This window comes from Pleurodeles waltl, chromosome 5, assembly GCF_031143425.1.
Source record: "Pleurodeles waltl isolate 20211129_DDA chromosome 5, aPleWal1.hap1.20221129, whole genome shotgun sequence".
Lineage (NCBI taxonomy): Eukaryota > Metazoa > Chordata > Amphibia > Caudata > Salamandridae > Pleurodeles > Pleurodeles waltl.
The window spans coordinates 625804592-625824044 of record NC_090444.1 but is presented as its reverse complement, the minus strand read 5'-3'; the positions used below and the strand labels follow the sequence as shown (position 1 = coordinate 625824044).

Below are 19453 nucleotides of genomic sequence, written 5' to 3'. Positions count from 1 at the left end.
GCAGAAATGGGAGCTGAACATGATGGCTTGCTGCTTCACACAGAAGTCCGATGGCTATCCCGTGGAAAAGTTCTGAATCGCATTTTTGAATTAAGGAATGAAGTACGGCAATTTCTTCTGGATTTGGACCCCTGCAAAGCAGAACAATTATGTAGTCCCCAGTGGATTGTGCTTTTAGCATACCTTGCTGACATCTTTGAGAAATTAAATTCCCTGAATCAATCTTTGCAAGGAGCTGAAATCACTTCTTTTACCATGAATAAAAAAATATCTGCTTTCAAGAAGAAGCTGGAATTATGGAGGAGACTAACTGAAGTTGGCCAGTTTGAGCCATTTCCATGTTTAGCCGATGCTCTTGAGGAAACAGATTATAACCTTCAAAATGTTGCAGAGTTAATAAAAAATCACCTGACATCACTCAGCGACAGTTTTCACAAATATTTTCCTGAGGAAAACAATCATTTTAATGACTGGGTCTTTCAACCATTTCTGGCAGATGGGGGTATCCATCTCCCAATCCGCATGCAGGAAGAACTAATTGATCTCCAGAGTGATCGCACATTGCAGATGCAATTTAGCAAGCTCTCCTTGGGGGAGTTTTGGCTGAAAATGCCTGCAGAACATTCAGCTTTGAGGGAAAGTGCTATCAAAACTCTCTTGCCTTTCAGCACATCATATTTATGCGAGATTGGGTTCTCAGCACTTGCGGTATTGAAGACTAAGTATCGCTCAAGAATGGAAGTGGAGCACAACCTCAGGCTGTCAGTAGCAAAAATTCATCCACAAATTGACTGTCTGTGTGGTGAAAAACAGGCCCACCCGTCACATTAGTTTTGAAAGTATTATGTCAAATTCTGTGTCTTAGTGAACAATAAAGCTGCATTGTAAATTGTTCTGTGCAAACATTTTCTTGGAGGCTTTTCATTTGAGCTGTGTAATAAGCATCTGTCACCTAGCCACTGGTGCTCCCAAACCTTCAGTTTACTAGACACTCTGAATTTGTATAATAATGTTTCCCATATATGATCTGGACTCCGCGGGTGGGGGTTGCTGTTGATGATGCAGAGTACCAGCTTCCAGAAATTTGCGTCAGGTGGTGGGGGGGCTCGATGCCGAAAAATTTTTAGAAGGGGGGGGGGCTCAGTATAAAAAAGTTTGAAGACCTCTGGGTTAGAGTCATTTTTTTGACTCGAACCTGACTCACACCATTCTTTGACGCACAACCTCCTGTTTCCCCTACGTCTCCCCCACCCGGTTAGCGTCATTTATTTTTACGCTAACCGGGCCTTATCGCCAGCTAGCGTCATTCCTTAAATATGATGCCCGGCTAGCGTCCATGGATGGTGAAACTTTTTACACAGGTTTGTATCAAAAAGTATAAATCAGGACCTAAGACTACATGCTAGACAGGACCTTTGCACTATCGTGCACAGTTCAGACCAAAGGCCATGAAGCTGTTGAAGTGCTGCCAAATCAACTGCACTATCATGCTCCATACCAGCATACACTCAATAGGCATTCAACCTATCCTAAAAATAAATCACAGAATATCAGAGGAGATCGGTGAAAGCTGCGATGCCTCTCTCAATACACAGCACTATGCTCTGGTCGAGCAATGTACAATTAACCACCAAACAAGAGAAAAAAATAGTCACTTTATTTTTAAAAGTAAACATTGAACAAACTCTACTAAACGCACACAACAAAATGCCAATAAACATACAATATCAAACTAAGGTTCCTCCAGTTATGCAAACAATGGCATCCACATGAATAGGCACTATGCTTCCAAGACAGTGGTTGAGAGTGCTATATTAATGCCGATAACATAACATGAATGGAATTCTGGTGACAGTCATAACGCGTATTGCTGGAAAGGTGTGCTATGACAATTCATAAGGTGGACACCTGTAATTGGTCAACTAATTGCAAGTAGATCTCCGTCCTAGATGCTGTAACAGATATCTTGGCACACTAATACTGACTAGGATACAAAGGTACCTAAATACCAAGACCTAGAAGACTTCTTTTGTGTGAGAAATAAAGGGCTGTTGCAGTTGGTTCATAAATAGAAGCAATTAATCCACCACGAAACTAGATTTCAGAGAAAGTTAAAGGTTATGAAACCAATTTCGGAAGCCAATAACGGTAGCAGAAGGGTCCAAGATAAGTACAGGAAAAGAAGCTAAGATGCAATAAGCCAAAACAATTACAGCAAGTCAGGAATTAGCACTTTTGAGACTCAATGGGGAATTTTCTGAGTAGTCCATTCTGCAATTACCGGGAGGTGAGGGGAAGGGATGGGAAGGGTGTGTATACACAGAGGCGGCACAAATACCATGAGCTTGCTTTCAAAGCGTCCAGGATTGCAGAAAATAGATATCATTTGTCTCGCTTGATGTATCTGGTCTTACTTTTGCTTTACTTTCAGAAACTCTTCTACAATGTCCACCATAGCTTCTGAACATTCCTTCGTGTCCAAAAGATTATACATCATCCTCCTCTCCCCCCTAAAATGTGACAATCTTATACACTTTTTGAAAATTGGTCTGCTTCTAACTAGAAGCCGAACTTTCCACAGAAATCCAAAAATGTAATGACACTTCACCCTTCCCCCTACAAATGTGAAAATCTTACATATTCTTCGAAAATTAGTCTGCCTAACTAGAAGCAGAGTTGTCCACAGAAACCCCAAAAATAAAGAAAATCTCAAAATATTAACAGGAAATCCTTTTGCAGCGAGGTAGGGAGGCAGGTATGGCCAGTGCTTAGTATGTGCCTGTGGGGCCCAATGGAACTTATTTCTGGGGACTAACACTTATTTTTCATCAATAAACTTAAATCCAGAGCAAAAGAGAGAAAAGCACAAAATGGAGAAAGGCAGAGGAAAACTGAAAAACGGTGGAAAGGAGGAAAGAGGGATGAAGAAGACTGTGCAAGAGTGAGATAAAGGGGAAGGAAGTGTTGGATGTGGATTAAAGAAGCATGAGATGGAACCAAGCCTGCACAGCCCTGGTAGACTTCAACCCCACCCACAGGCTTCTCAACAAACCTTTGGGCCCGGGCACATATTCTTTTACAAATTTAGCACTGGGTACAGCCTGTAGCAGCCCAACAACAAGGTCTCAGGCAGTGCCAAAACCTCTGAGGCCCATACCAAGAAAAGCTTTTTGAGGGCGAGCCTTGGCAGCGCACATGCGCGGTCTCTTGACAGGCTGTATCTGCTTCAGTGGGCTTTCACCAGGCCCATCACTTTCATTCATTCATTCCTTGGTCTGCCTTTCAAACTTCCTTTGGTTTGTTTGGTAAATGCTTTACATTTGTCCTGCCTTTTAGCTGTTTTGTTCCTGCCCTGGAGTCTGCCTCTGCTACAGGAATCATTTCACTATCGCCCATATGTTTAATTTCAGCGCACTACTTCTTTCTTCTTTCCACTCTCTCCTCAACCACTCGCTTGTTGGCGCTTGTACAGCCTCGGGCCACTTGCTTGTTGGCGCTTGTTCATCTTCGGCGCCCCACGCTGCTTCCAGCTGCACCCTTGAGAAATCTCGGAAGTCCTCCCCATGACTCGCTGGTTGCAAGGCAGTTAATGCGTGGTGGTTCCTTTAAAGTATATTTTAAGGTCCGGAAATGCCAGGTTTCTTTCGTTGCCAATATGAAGGGATATTTCCTCATACTCTACAAACGCAGCATGTAATGCGAGGTTACTTCACAATATATCCTGCATCTAAACACCAAGGATTCACCAGTCGATGTACGTTTTTTTAGAATGTTGTGTTGCACTTAGCTGATGGCATCCCTGTCAGGGTACTGGAAGCAAATGGCATACAAAATCCGTTATTAGGTCACACAGAAATATTATACGCACCGTTGGAAAGTTTAAATTGAGCTCCGACGCTTGTAAATCACCAGAATGCGGGCTATCGCCTTTTCACTTACTTTTGCGATTTATTGTGCATCGGATGTGCCAGTGGCAAGGCTTGGTTATATTTCAATAACCAATGGAGCGTTGTTTTGTACCTCGTTATATGGCATTGAAAGCGTGTAATTACAGCGCCGACAGTCATTTATTTACCTAAGGCGTGCTTGAGTGAGACCCTACATCACGTTGTCACTAGCTTTGTTCCTTAAATCTATGGTGATTAGGTGCTATAGAGACACGCTTCCAGATCTATTTACTGACTGCAATATCTTTATTTACATGGGGAAGCGGGTGAAAGCCGCTCTACAGAAGAACAAACCAATTTCTCCCTCCAGTTTTACCCGGTTATGCAGTGCACATTACTGAATGCAACAAGGTGCCAGTGAAACCGATCGTGGTCAAGTCAGGCCACAGCCATGGCCTCGCCACGACTCACTAACCCTCCAGTACTCCCTACAGCCTCACTGCAATACCATACCACCCCAGCACTCACTCACTCACTCCCTCACTGCAGCACACTCCCACTCCAGCACTCACTACAAGCTCACTGCAACACGCTCACCCACCAGCACTTACTAAACCCTCACTGCAACGCACTCAGCAGCACTCACTACAACCTCACTGCAACACACTCAACCTCCTGCACTCACTACACAACTCACTGCCCCACACTTCCACTCCCGCACTCACTACAACCCTTACTGCAACACACCCACCCTCCAGCACTCACTAAACCCTCGCTGCAACACACCCACCCTCCAGCACTCACTAAACCCTCACTGCAACACACTCCCACTCCAGCACTCACTAAACCCTCACTGCAACACACTCCCACTCCAGCACTCACTAAACCCTCAATGCAACACACTCCCATGACAGCACTCACTACAAGCTCACTGCAACACACTCACCCACCAGCACTCACTAAAACCTTCACTGCAATACCCTGCCACTCCGCTCACTAAACCCTCACTGCAACACTCACCAACCAGCACTCACTAAAACCCTCACTGCAACACCCTGCCACTCCAGCACTCACTAACCCCTCACTGCAGCACACTCCCACTCCAGCACTCTCTACAAGCTCACTGCAACACTCACCCACCAGCACTCACTCCAACACCCTGCCCCTTCAGCACTCACTAAACCCTCACTACAACACGCACCCTCCTGCACTCACTGAACAACTCACTGCACCACACTTCCACTCATGCACCCAGTACAACCCTTACTGCAACACGCTCACCCTCCAGCACTCACTAAACCCTCACTGCAACACACTCACCCTCCTGCACTCACTGAACTCACTGCACCACACTCATCCACCGACCAGTACTCACTAAAACCCTCACTGCAACACTCCCACTCCACCACTCACTAAAACCCTCACTGTGACACCGATCACTCCAGCAGTCACTACAGCACTTACTGCAACACCCTCACTCTCCAGCACTCACTAAACCGCTCACTACAACAGACACTTCCAAAACTCACTGAATGCTTCACGGCAACCTCTAGACAAATCTCTGCACTGGCACACCTCAGCTCTAACCGCACCTGCTTCAGTCCTCTCTGTCCCTCTCCGACCATCATTGCACCCTCCCCGCCATCTCTGCCTCCTTCCATCGTCATACTCGGGCTTACTGCACAATCCTTCCTTGTTAAAGCTTGGCATAAAGTGGTATACAGTCACAGTGACTGCCCCGGATTCTTATGAGCTCATTTATTCTTCACTCCTCAAATAATAAAATGGGTGGCACATATGGAAACAACCAAAAGTCAACTCGCTACGGTTAAAGCTGCTCTCCCCAACAACACAGAATTATATATACTCATTGGATGGGAATGGTCTTTGTTTCGTTATGAAGAACCATTCAAAGACGTTTCCCATTCTCTGAAGGAATAATAGATAATGAAAGTGGCTTGTTTACTTAAATGAGTTTTATAAATCAACGATTAGGAGTTCCACATAAATGCACCATATGTCACGAGCCACGATGACATGGGACAGCTAACCTGTTTATTTTAGGGATCAGACAAATCTTTATTTAATTTTTAAATCTCGATGATTTGTTATTGTCTATTTTTCCGAAGGTTGATCCAAAGCTTCCAATTCCGTGAAGCATACCTGGAGGTTTAGTGTGACGCACAGCACTGCACAATTCCATACCACACACTTCACTGCCCCACAATTCAACACCACCCAACAAAGGTACACCCCACATAATACCACTCAACACGATTCAACTCCACATAGTTACACTTTACTCCATTCCATATAAATATACTCCACGTAAAAACACTCACATAGCAACAATCTACATACACACTCCTGACCATGCTAGACAATTCCAATCTGCATAATTCCTCAATGCCACAGTTTCACACTACACAATTCAACTCCACACATTCCCATTCCACACCACATAATTCAACACCAAAACACATCATTCAACTCAACACAATTATGCAATACACCACATACATCTAATCCACACCACAGAATTCCACATCATGCCACAATAATTTGACTCCACTGCATACCACTCTACAACACCATTCCACATATACAGGGAGTGCAGAATTATTAGGCAAGTTGTATTTTTGAGGATTCATTTTATTATTGAACAACAACCATGTTCTCAATGAACCCAAAAAACTCATTAATATCAAAGCTGAATATTTTTGGAAGTAGTTTTTAGTTTGTTTTTAGTTTTAGCTATGTTAGGGGGATATCTGTGTGTGCAGGTGACTATTACTGTGCATAATTATTAGGCAACTTAACAAAAAAAAATATATACCCATTTCAATTATTTATTATTACCAGTGAAACCAATATAACATCTCAACATTCACAAATATACATTTCTGACATTCAAAAACAAAACAAAAACAAATCAGTGACCAATATAGCCACCTTTCTTTGCAAGGACACTCAAAAGCCTGCCAACCATGGATTCTGTCAGTGTTTTGATCTGTTCACCATCAACATTGCGTGCAGCAGCAACCACAGCCTCCCAGACACTGTTCAGAGAGGTGTACTGTTTTCCCTCCTTGTAAATCTCACATTTGATGATGGACCACAGGTTCTCAATGGGGTTCAGATCAGGTGAACAAGGAGGCCATGTCATTAGATTTCCTTCTTTTATACCCTTTCTTGCCAGCCACGCTGTGGAGTACTTGGACGCGTGTGATGGAGCATTGTCCTGCATGAAAATCATGTTTTTCTTGAAGGATGCAGACTTCTTCCTGTACCACTGCTTGAAGAAGGTGTCTTCCAGGAACTGGCAGTAGGACTGGGAGTTGAGCTTGACTCCATCCTCAACCCGAAAAGGCCCCACAAGCTCATCTTTGATGATACCAGCCCAAACCAGTACTCCACCTCCACCTTGCTGGCGTCTGAGTCGGACTGGAGCTCTCTGCCCTTTACCAATCCAGCCACGGGCCCATCCATCTGGCCCATCAAGACTCACTCTCATTTCATCAGTCCATAAAACCTTAGAAAAATCAGTCTTGAGATATTTCTTAGCCCAGTCTTGACGTTTCAGCTTGTGTGTCTTGTTCAGTGGTGGTCGTCTTTCAGCCTTTCTTACCTTGGCCATGTCTCTGAGTATTGCACACCTTGTGCTTTTGGGCACTCCAGTGATGTTGCAGCTCTGAAAAATGGCCAAACTGGTGGCAAGTGGCATCGTGGCAGCTGCACGCTTGACTTTTCTCAGTTCATGGGCAGTTATTTTGCGCCTTGGTTTTTCCACACGCTTCTTGCGACCCTGTTGACTATTTTGAATGAAACGCTTGATTGTTCGATGATCACGCTTCAGAAGCTTTGCAATTTTAAGAGTGCTGCATCCCTCTGCAAGATATCTCACTATTTTTGACTTTTCTGAGCCTGTCAAGTCCTTCTTTTGACCCATTTTGCCAAAGGAAAGGAAGTTGCCTAATAATTATGCACACCTGATATAGGGTGTTGATGTCATTAGACCACACCCCTTCTCATTACAGAGATGCACATCACCTAATATGCTTAATTGGTAGTAGGCTTTCGAGCCTATACAGCTTGGAGTAAGACAACATGCATAAAGAGGATGATGTGGTCAAAATACTCATTTGCCTAATAATTCTGCACTCCCTGTATACACTCCATGAGACAGTCCCACTCCACATAATTCCAGTACACTCAATACAACATCATTACTATCCACATAATGCACTGCACACTATGCCACATAATTTCACTACACAAATCCACTTCACACCGCAGTCCACGCCACATAATTCCACAAATAATTCCATTCCAAACAATATAACTCCACTCATAACAAGAGTGGAAAGACATTGTCCATTTACAACGCCAATATCTCCAACTCTCACAAAAGCGAGACATATTGGCTTTGCCAATGCTTGGTATAGTTTACACAGAAAACTATTTTGACCATGTCAGCAAAATTTCGAACCTCATCTTTTTGCTTAACGCAAGTACAGGGTCGGGCAGCAGGTATTATTTTCAAAGTGAAATTGAGAGGGCAAGCCTTTGCTCATTCATCTTCACTGTGGAAGGGCTGCTTGGTAAGGATGAAATACAAATGACTGAAATGCAATGAACGAATGAATCAATCAATGGCTGAATGAATGGGGTGAATTCATTTGTAAAGCGCACAACTGCTCCAGGAGGTGTCACGGCGCTGAAAGGAAGGCAGTCAGTCACACATCAGACTAAGGCAAGTTTTGAACTGGACTTAGGAAGGAGATATAGCTGCAGTGTGGGGATACGCAGAGGAAAAAGTCCACGCCTTAGATAAGAGAACGAATGCGCCCCGCCTTTGGTGAGCTTGATCCAGTCACCGTGCAAATGTATTTAGTAACAGAGATGTGACTCATTTTAGTTGCAAACATATCTCAATATACGCTGGCCGCTGGCAGTATATCAAAATGCCGGAGATAATTTCCATAAAGGCTCCATTATTTTCTTCATATAATTATCTTACTTACTCACTGTCTTGAGTGTTGTTCTCAATTTCATTTTGAATTGCATAGGAACACTGCATCCTAGACAAAAATGAAATGACATCCATTACACTTACAAAAACGTTGACACTTTAGGAAATAGATCAAATAAACTGGCATGTGACAAAAGATCTTGGGACACAGATGTGAAGAAAAAAAGAACTGGAATTAAGAATGGGCGAAGTGCTGGGTTAAAAATATCCTACTTTACCACAAATGGTGCCGAGTAATATTTTTAATCGTATTTTTTGGCAAAACAGGACATTTCAGTTTGTATTCGAAAGACTTTTCCAAATTACATATATGCCGAACTTAAACAATACAATAGATATTGTGCACTATTCTTTAGCCTATAAAACAGTTTTTCGATTTTTCATCATTTATATTAACAGCACAATGTTTCTAAAATACATATCTGTCTACTGTCTTTGGATAGTTGATTCTCTTTGGTCTTTAATGTCTGCATCTACTTGTCAGTGCTTGGCACCAGCACTTATATCTCAAAATCGTCACCTGTTTCTGACAAACTACTAGCGCGGTCTGTTTATTTGGGAGCAGAACACTTAAGCAGGATAGTTTATAAATTCAATATACATGAACATTAAAATAACAATATATCTTGCAGGCCAATCTTACATTTTAAAGATCTGGAACAATCCAAACTGACAGTTTAAGAAGTGTGGTGGTTATTAGGTAATTGGGACACTGGCATTTGGCAGTACTGGGAGGGGTGTGCCAGCTATATGTACCACCCTTGAAATAATCAGGGCCCCATCACATTTTTTTAAACGCATATTAAGCACCGATTTTAGGTTCATTTTAAGGTCGCTTGGCAATTAATGTCAAAGTATTACAATCTACAGTGAGCGCGTGCGAGAAAGTGGGCAAAAGGTCACCCCCACCCCTTAAGTCATTGGCCATTGAAAGTGCCAGGCAGCCATTATGCAGCCTCCATTCATGAGCCATAGGCGGATTATAGTTTTCAATCATGACAAATTCCTTTTTTTTATTTTCACAGGCATTTTTATAGGGAGTGCAGTCATACGAGTATCCACAGTGCTTAATTTGTAAATAAAAACGTGCTGGTGCTCAAAGTCCTCCTCTTAAACACGCGGCTGCTGCAATTAAATGTGCGTTCACAGAGTACTGAGGCCGCGTAATCCTGAAGCTAACTCGGGCCTCTTCACTCCATATAAAGCCACTCCTTGCCCCTGCAGCTCACTCTAGCAGCTTTCTACTTTCTCCCTCTGTGAGACTTTTTCCTTTTTCCCTTCATCCGTCTTTCCCAAATGTGTCTTTTGCTCGCAACAAATGCTTGAGGCAAAATAATAAGCCTCGGCCCTCAAAAATAAGTGCCGGTGCTCAGCACCGGAAACAACAAGCACAAATTAAGCACTGAGTATCCATAGTGGGAGGTGCGCTTCATTTATATACTATCGACGTTAGTTTTAGGCACTGGAGGCATCCATGACACCGTGCAGGAAAATCTATTGCTGTAGAATTGTATTATGATCTTGCTCTGCAACCTGTACAGAAACAGAAGGGGCCATGCTACCATTTCAAACAAAACCCTGCTGTCCATAGTAGATAAAATAACTCCGTATTTGGAGGGGTTAAGGCATGAGCTGCAGACAAGCGCTTGGAAAACACTGTGCTGTAAACAGTGAAATATGATGAAAAACATCTTTTGCGCCGGCAGGAACAAAAACTTCCACAGCACAACAAGGGCTAGATGTATGACCTTTTGTTTTGCGACTTGCAATTTGCGATCAGTATGGGAATCGCAAATTGCGGGTCGCAAAACAAAATGTACAACAGTGTAAGTAAGTCAAGAAAAGTACACTGTTCCAGTGAGGGAGAAAGTCAGTTACAATGGGAGGGTCCTATTTAGGAGCAAAAACCTCACACACCCAAACAGGTGTCATGCTTCATCATCGGAGTTGCTCCTCGTCAGACTGGCGCTGCAATGTCTGACGGGCTCCACCCCAGATGGGGGGGCTCTTTGCCGGAGTTCTTATCTGAGATGATGCCCAGACCCTTATTGTGTGTATAAAGAAAGGAGATCAAGAAAGAGGAATCTAAAATTGGCTCACTGAACCATAAAGGCAAATCTATTTAATCAGAATATATAGGTCAGAGGCCAAGGTTAAAACTAATCATAGGAGTGAAACAGAGTTAATGGTCAATCACTCTAGAGAGGGGTGGGGAATTTCCATGCCATCCCCTATTAAGGTCAACATGTTTTGCGTCTAAAAGAGGCCCAAAAGGGTCCAGTGACGCTTCTTCAGGACCAAAAAATGAAAAAATGTACTAGATGTATCTCCTATTTACGTCAAGTACTAGCAAGCTTATACCTGAAATTGTCAGGACAAACTGTATCCAGTCACTCACACTAATATGAAATTGCTCATCCTGTCTGTCGCCCTCGTCCCCATTGTGGAGCGGGCTACCTGGGACAGAGCGGACCAATGGTCAGGTCTGTATATCTCCTTGATATTAGCACAGCCTGTCGGCGGGTCACCTACCCGGGTCCGCGTCTCCCGTACGGACCCGGGTAGGTGACCCGCTGACAGGCTGTGCTAATATCAAGGAGATATACAGACCTGACCATTGGTCCGCTCTGTCCCAGGTAGCCCGCTCCACAATGGGGACGAGGGCGACAGACAGGATGAGCAATTTCATATTAGTGTGAGTGACTGGATACAGTTTGTCCTGACAATTTCAGGTATAAGTTTGCTAGTACTTGACGTAAATAGGAGATACATCTAGTCAATTTTTTCATTTTTTGGTCCTGAAGAAGCGTCACTGGACCCTTTTGGGCCTCTTTTAGACGCGAAACATGTCGACCTTAATAGGGGATGGCGTGGAAATTCCCGACCCCTCTCTAGAGTGATTGACCATTAACTATGTTTCACTCTTATGATTAGTTTTAACCTTGGCCTCTGACCTATATATTCTGATTAAATAGATTTGCCTTTATGGTTCAGTGAGCCAATTTTAGATTCCTCTTTCTTGATCTCCTTTCTTTATACACACAATAAGGGTCTGGGCATCATCTCAGATAAGAACTCTGGCAAAGAGCCCCCCCATCTGGGGTGGAGCCCATCAGACATTGCAGCGCCAGTCTGACGAGGAGCAACTCCGATGATGAAGCATGACACCTGTTTGGGTGTGTGAGGTTTTTGCTCCTAAATAGGACCCTCCCATTGTAACTGACTTTCTCCCTCACTGGAACAGTGTACTTTTCTTGACTTGCATACCTTTAGGGAGGTTGTACACTGGACCAATATTCCTCCCAATCCCTCTGTTTATTAGTACAACAGTGTAAGTACACTGTTTGCGATTCCAACAGGGTCGCAAATGACCTATCATCAATAGTCATGCAATAGGTCACAATTTGCGACCCCATTGGGAATGGCCATGCTCACAGGGATGGTGGCCTGCTGGGGACAGCAGTCCATGTCTGTGACTGCTTTTTAAACAAAGCATTTTTTTTTTTTTTGAAATGCGGCCAATTTTCTTTAAAGAAAAACGGGATGCATTAAAAAAAACACATGAAAGTTCTCTTTAAATTTTTTCTGAGTAGGCAGTGGTTTGTGTGATCACTACCTGCTCTGAGATACTATTTTCGCTTCCATTCACAAAGGGGAAGGGGATAACACTATTTTGAACTTGGTGTTAACTGCGATTGTTTAGAGATGCATTCACGATCATAAAACAATAATACATACCACTGCGACTCCCAATTAGGAGGCAAAGGCGTTGGAGCGCCCCTTCCTAATTGTGACTCGTAGACCCTTTTTGTGATTCAGTAAATGGATTACCGAATTGCAAAATTGGGTTTGTACATTGGGAAATGCTTTTGTCATGTCGCAAACACGAAAAGAAAAAAGCTTTGTACATCTGCCCCCCAGTCCGTTGAGCTAAGTGTGCTGCATCCCAGAAAACAGAACGTGCAGGAGCCATAGCTTTGCTCCCTCATACTGTCCTTTGCCCAGTGATACCTTTGAACCCTGTCAGTAGCAGACTTGACAAAATGGCTATAGCATAAGATATTTAAACTTTACCCCAACCCTGTATATACAATCATATCAGTAATTTAGATGTTGCTAAAAAAAAAAAAAAAATTGAAAACATCAAAAATAAAAACGTGTCCTTCAATCAGAACCACATTTTACTGTAATCGGTACATCGGCCTATGTAAATGTTGGTGTTTCGAAAGTGTGAACCTAGCCAGCTGGCAACAGAGCATTGTACAGGAGGCAAGTCCTAGTGGGAATCTATGGGGAAGGGGACAGAGGGAGCAGGTATAGTAACAGAATGAGTGAGAAATGAGTCTATCTCAAATAGTGTTCCGTGAAGAGGAAAGTTTTCAATTTCTCCTGGATTATAGGAAGGTTGGTGCTCTTCGGATGAAAGACTGTGGTTCCAGATCCTGGGGGCATCAACTGAAAAGGTTTGCTTTCTCCTTTGTAAAGGGCCTCATTACGAGTCTGTTGGTTTGACAAGCCGACTGCCAGACCCACGGTGAGGAGACCACTGCTGAGCAGGCAGTCTACCCACTAGCCCTATTATAAGGTTTCCACTGGGCTGACTGGCGGAAACCAAGGATCCACCAGTCAGCCCAGTGGAAACTGTACGGCAGCATTGGACTCGGCTCCACATGGACCGCCCTCCCTGGTGGAAACATGGTTCCCAACGGAAACATGGTTCCAAAATCCATCTAAAATGATCCATTAAATTTTATATCTCCACCTCTTGGGTAATCTGGGGATTTTCCAAAACACAAAAAGATCAATTTCTGAGATACTTAGCATGGAACTTAAATAAAATTGATATGGCTCGATATGTTTTTTTATTGCTCTTAGCAACCAGTCTAGAAGTGCCGCTTGGTAATATGTTTTCAGTCTAGTGAGTGCAAATTCTCCTTCCTCCTGATCCAAGTGATTATCCTGTATTTTAAGATTCAGCTTCTTCTCTTACCAAATTAAATGATGGATTTCTGAATCAAGTATGTCAAAGAAAGTTGTGAAACGTTGATCATAATGTTGGAAAACACAAATAAAAGTAACTGTAAAATATTCATTTTAATCAGGGCCTACAATTGTTAGCGGCAGATTTTGCCATTGTTTTAATAGATGGTGTACTTTTCAAAGAGTGGAAATGTAATCAAGAATATATAGATTTTCAAATTTTGGAGAAACAAATTCCTAGATATCTTATAGGATGAGCTGTACAGTAGTGGGCTTGCATTGATGGAGGTAGATTCTCCGGTGAACAATTAAAAAGGAGAGCATCGGATGTCACTTGATTGATCTTATAGCCACCTATACACATAAATACATTGATTTTTGCAAATGCACATAGGATATTAGCTTTCTCAGCTGCTAGACATAAAATCATATTGTTGGCTTATAAATTAAGTTTGCCCACTCCATCAACTGAGGGGCTGATATTAGGATCTCGACAAATGGCACAGGGTAAGGTTTCAATGAACAAGGAGAACAAAATAGGGGAGATGGGACACACTTGTCGTGTTCCACATCTAATAGTGTGCCCACCTGCTGATCTGTTATTAATAATTATTTAGGCCTTTGAATTTGAATAAAGATCTTAAAGTAGCTGAATAAAGCTTAAAGGGAAAGCAATTTTTTGAAGAATGGCAAATATAACTTCCCATTGTGGTAGGTTAAATGCCTTTTCCGAGTCTAACTTTATGACTATTGCCTTAATGTTCTGAGTTGTAAAATGTATAGCTTGAATCAAGTAATTTATGTTACTGGTAATAGTACTTGCCTGAAGAAAACGTTTTGATCTTTAGGGACAATTGATTGAGTTACCAATGCTAGTTTACTAGCAATAATTTTAGTAATTAATTTGAAGTCACTGTTGAGAAGGCTTATTGGACGACAAGAATTTATGTCGGACTTTTTTTTTTTTAAAGGGGACGACAGAATCTGTAAAAGTGTTACAAACTTCACAGTCTGAAAGAATCTGATTCAAAAGCCTGACTAGAAATGTAATTAACCTTGGAAAATAGGTTTTACAGTCTTCTGCAGGTATCTCGTCTTTACCACAGGCTTAGGCATTAGGTGAAGTGTTCACCTCACCGCACAGCCGTAGTTATTGTAGCTATCATACGTTCCATATGTTCTGTTGATAATATTGGCATGTCAGTGCCATCTATCCAGCTTTTAAATGTCTCTGCAGAGGGACTATGAGAATCCGAGTAGAACCTTAAATAGTGATCCCAAAAAGCCTCAAAATCATCTTTGTGTTGGTGTTGTGCTTTGCCAGCCAGGTGATATTTTCCCGTATGTTCATTATCCTCATACCTTTTTTGGAGATATGAATTATGATTAGAATTTCTGCGGATATAAAAAAACCTCCAGAAACGTACAACCTACCTGAGCAACCTCTTTTTTGGTTTGTGCAGTTAGAATGAGATTAAACGCCCTCCTAGCTTGATTCAAAGCTGTCTGCAACTGCAGATGTTTAATCTTTTCTAATTGACTTTGGTTTGCTTGAAAGGGAATGGCCTCACCTCTAAAAATGATTTCACCACTTCCCAGACCTCAAAGTCTGGGGCAGAATCGACATTAGAGTTTAAGAATTCCTCCAAAGTTTGACTCATCTGCTCAACTCGGGTCTTATTAGCGAGTAGTGTTTTATTAAAACCCCATCTGGAACTCTGGACCTGTGAGGCAGGCAAGCCCATTTCTAATGTGATTATAGAATGGTCTGAAAATGTATAAAGAGTTTTTTTCGTTTTCTCTTGACAAAGTGTGTGATGCAAAAAAATCAATACACGAGGCTGACATACATTTTAGAATGGCAAGTATGTTGTCTTTTTGTGGGTGGTCAATATGACATGGGTCCAGCAATGCTAACTCTTGCTTTAATAATCGCAATATCTTGATAGTTTTGGGTTCATTCTGATGCTTATTGATACAAGACAAATCTAAAGAAATATTTTGGTGTATAATAAAATGACCCCTTACCACTAGAAAGACTAAAGTCTTTTTTGCAATGTTATATACGGCTTTTAGGGCCATGGGAGAATCTTCTGTAGGGGCATAGTAGCTTAAAAAAGACCAGTTGATTTTGTATTTTTACTTTCATCCAAATTCATCTGGCTTCTGTATCCCCAATGACCCCGAGTATTTCACCTGGCAATTCTTTGGCAATCAAAATTGCTACCCCTTTTATTGCGGCCTGTGAGGGCGCAAAGAATGAGTGCTGAATAAAATCTGGTGTTCTTGGGGAGAAGAGACTGGTCTTTAAAGTGTTTCCTGAAAGAATATTATACTTACTTTTAGTGATCTAAACCATGCAAGCATTGCCTAAAATTTGATTATACTATTTTAAACATTGGCATAATTCTCAGCGTTCTAAGAGCCATATCTTACTGTAAACAGAACGGACTGCTTTGTGAGTTCAGTAAGTTCTGCTGCATTCTTTTTTTTAATATCCTCTGGGAACCCTTACCTCTCCCTATCCCCTGCAACCCCATTACCCTCTGAGCAGAGAAATCCGAGAGCCTCACCCACCCAGGGCTCTCATAAGAGTCTGCTCTGACCCACTCTTTCCCAGCCCTACCCTAGCTAGGTACCTTGACCATGCGCCCATCACTGCTTCTCCATTGACAGCTGGTACGGTGGCATTGTGGCAAGTAATTTTCCCATTTAAAGAGGATAAAAAGGAAAAGCAGAAAAAGTAGCTAGTAAAAACATTAGGAAGGAAGCTGTGGATGATATATATATTCATATTAGAGTAATGGTCTTGAGATTTTAAGAGTCTCCTTTAACCCTCCCCTTCTGGAGAACGGACTGCAGAAGTTCATTGGCTTCATCCACTGAAGCAAAAATGCAAAACTGTCCCTCGATCAAGACTAAGTTTTGATTGCTGAACCAGTACCTCTTGTATACCCTTCTGTTTGAAGGGAGTGATCATAGCTTTATATTCTCGCCAAAGTTGTGCTGTGGCTGCAGACGTATAGAAGAAAATCATAAATCAAAAGTTGTCAGTTATCTTAAGTCCTTTGCTTCCTATCACTTTCATTAATATTTTCTCCTTTACTCGAAAAGGTCTGAAATCGACTACAAAAGTGAGTGGCCATCTAGCATTTGAGGTTTTGAAGGAGGGTACCCTCTGTGCACACATTATGGAAACATTCTCTATCTTTTCATAATGCTCTGGAAATACTTACTGCCTGATGAAAACAGAGATGTATGTAATTGCATCTTGACCATTCTCTTTGCTTTCGGGAAGCTCTACAATGCATACATTTGAGCAGTGGTATCTGTACTCCATGTCCTGGAGCTTCATCTCCATCTCAGATATTTTAAATTTGTCTTTTGCTGCCAGTTAATCCATTTTGATTTTAAAATCTTCTAGATTAGAAATCCTCTGCTGTGCCTCGCTCAGTCAGGTACAGAGATGCAGCAAAGTTTCCTCCGTTTTACGAAGCTCTTCTCGTAGTTCACTATGAGCTCTAATTTGTGAGTTCTTAACTTCTTTAAACTCTCCCAACATCTGCTCTAGTATCTCAGTCTCAGCAGAACAAGTTCCACAACTAAGTGCAACATCCAAATTTGAAGTCTTAATATAGAGTGAACTCTCTGAAATTGAAGTAAAGGCTGGGAGTGAAGTGATTGAAGTTGCATCCAAATTATCTTTTCGCAGATCAATGATTTAAAAAAAAAAAAAAAAAAAAGATTTGAGTCGGTTTCTGATTTGGAGTCAGTTGCTTGGCAAACGGAGGATTCCTGCAGCAGGTCTATCTCCTTCATCGTGGGTCGAGGATGTACAATCCCTTCCCCCCCCCAAAGTGTTTTTCAGGACAGATGGGTAGTATAGTAGATAGTTCAGTAGAGGATGAAGTATTCCATTTTAAGTGAGCTTCAGTAGGTTGTGGCAAAATCTTGTGGCAAAATCTTGTGGCGACTTTGGTGCCACTCCCAAAAAAAGATTTTTTGAGAAGACACCGTTGATTTCAAAGGGGAGAGCCAGTTAGGAAGTAATCACATCACAGAGTGTCCATAGTAGCCACCTTTCAATATTCTTTAAGACTCTGTTGTTGAGGGAGAGTAGGGAACTCTGATGTGAAATGATGCCTTCCGGAGGTGGACAGATCTACTGTCACATTAAGATATCACTTTCTTTTCTTATCTCCTTGTAGACTAAACCAATTCTGCCTGTCTTGCTTGTCCATGGACTTATGTCCCCCTATGGTTCTGGAATATTTAATAGATTTTGCTGTTGCTCACGTTTTGCCTATCGCCTCTCCAATGGACTGTTTCTTCATTTGAACCAAAGAGGAAGGGGAACCAGAGATACGTTCTCAGAATATCCCATACTTGTCGCAAGAGGCAATCCGCTGGCTGCACTGATCCTGAACTGGGTCTTTCTCCATACTGCATTGAAATGGCATCAGTAGAAGATTAAGGGGCCACAAACCACACCCACAACTATGTGGGGCATCTCAGTGACTCCCTGCAGCCCCACCGCCTTCTAGGGGCACCTAATGCACCACTCTACAGTTGCCTTTCGCAGACCAGTCCAATAGATGCTTGTTGGATGTTTATGGTCCGGTCAAATGCAATAATCAGCTCCTTGCTGGGTATGTTTTACTGCAGGCACTATGAGCGTTTTAGGGACATAAAAGAAGTGCTGCTAATGCCTCTGGTGCAACCTCCGATGTGGCCTCTTCAGCCAAATATTCCCAATAGTCTGTATTGTATGATGCTAAAGCCTCCTTATATCTCCTGACCAATTAACTTTCTCTCTCATTTTTTTTTACTCACTTTTCCCTTTCCTTCTCTTTTTTCCCTTTTCGGTCCGCTACATGGTGTAACGCCTGACAGTCTGAAGCCAACAAGGTGAGAGGGGAAGGGGAAAAATAAATAAATAAATAATAATAAAATAATCGCAGGGTTACCCGCTCTTACTTCCCCTCTTTTCACACCACTGAATCTTGCATATCGGTTGTCTTTCAAAATTTGCATTTAATCCGAATTCCTCCCTTGCGGGCAGCTGTTTGTCTTCTTCTCTCCTGCTGCATCTTGACGGGCAGCCGCTGTTACCCGGAAGCAGTTTCTCACGCGCAGGGTTTGGAGGGAGCTCTCGTACCAGGTTTTGCCTTTTATTCTAAAGTCTTGTCCTAGAAGAAAAGGTTTCACTTTTTAGGGTCGAGCCTGCAAGTGCATGGGCTAGTGCACACATCTTGCTTGAGAGACTCGGTTGTGTAGTGTAAATGGCTTTAAGCCAGCCGGTCGCTTACCATTGGTTGGCTTGTTTGGCACTCTTCTTTACAGCCTCATAATTCTTCACTGCAGACCAAGCATCATTCCTCTGTGTGGAGCAGGGACCAAGCACTGATTGATTCAACTTGATCAGTGCCTGAATCAACTTGATCAGTGCCTGTCCACTGCTCCAAAAGTGACTGAGATACTATTTTGTTCTTTTTAACTTCTAGTACCTTGCAAACAGAAGGCTTGTGACTGGCAAAAACACGCCCAGCAGGAG

At 42.4% G+C, this 19453-nt stretch overlaps 1 protein-coding gene across 3 annotated transcripts in view; it reads right to left on the bottom strand.

The window, feature by feature from the left end:
* LOC138297291 (centromere protein H-like) overlaps positions 1–19453 on the bottom strand; it is a 162747-nt gene that overhangs the window by 48880 nt on the left and 94414 nt on the right. For all 3 annotated transcript variants that reach the window (XM_069236729.1, XM_069236730.1, XM_069236731.1), the window contains exon 6: positions 8912–8968. In XM_069236729.1, the coding sequence (XP_069092830.1) occupies positions 8912–8968 (57 nt within the window). The remainder of the gene's footprint in view (positions 1–8911; positions 8969–19453) is intronic.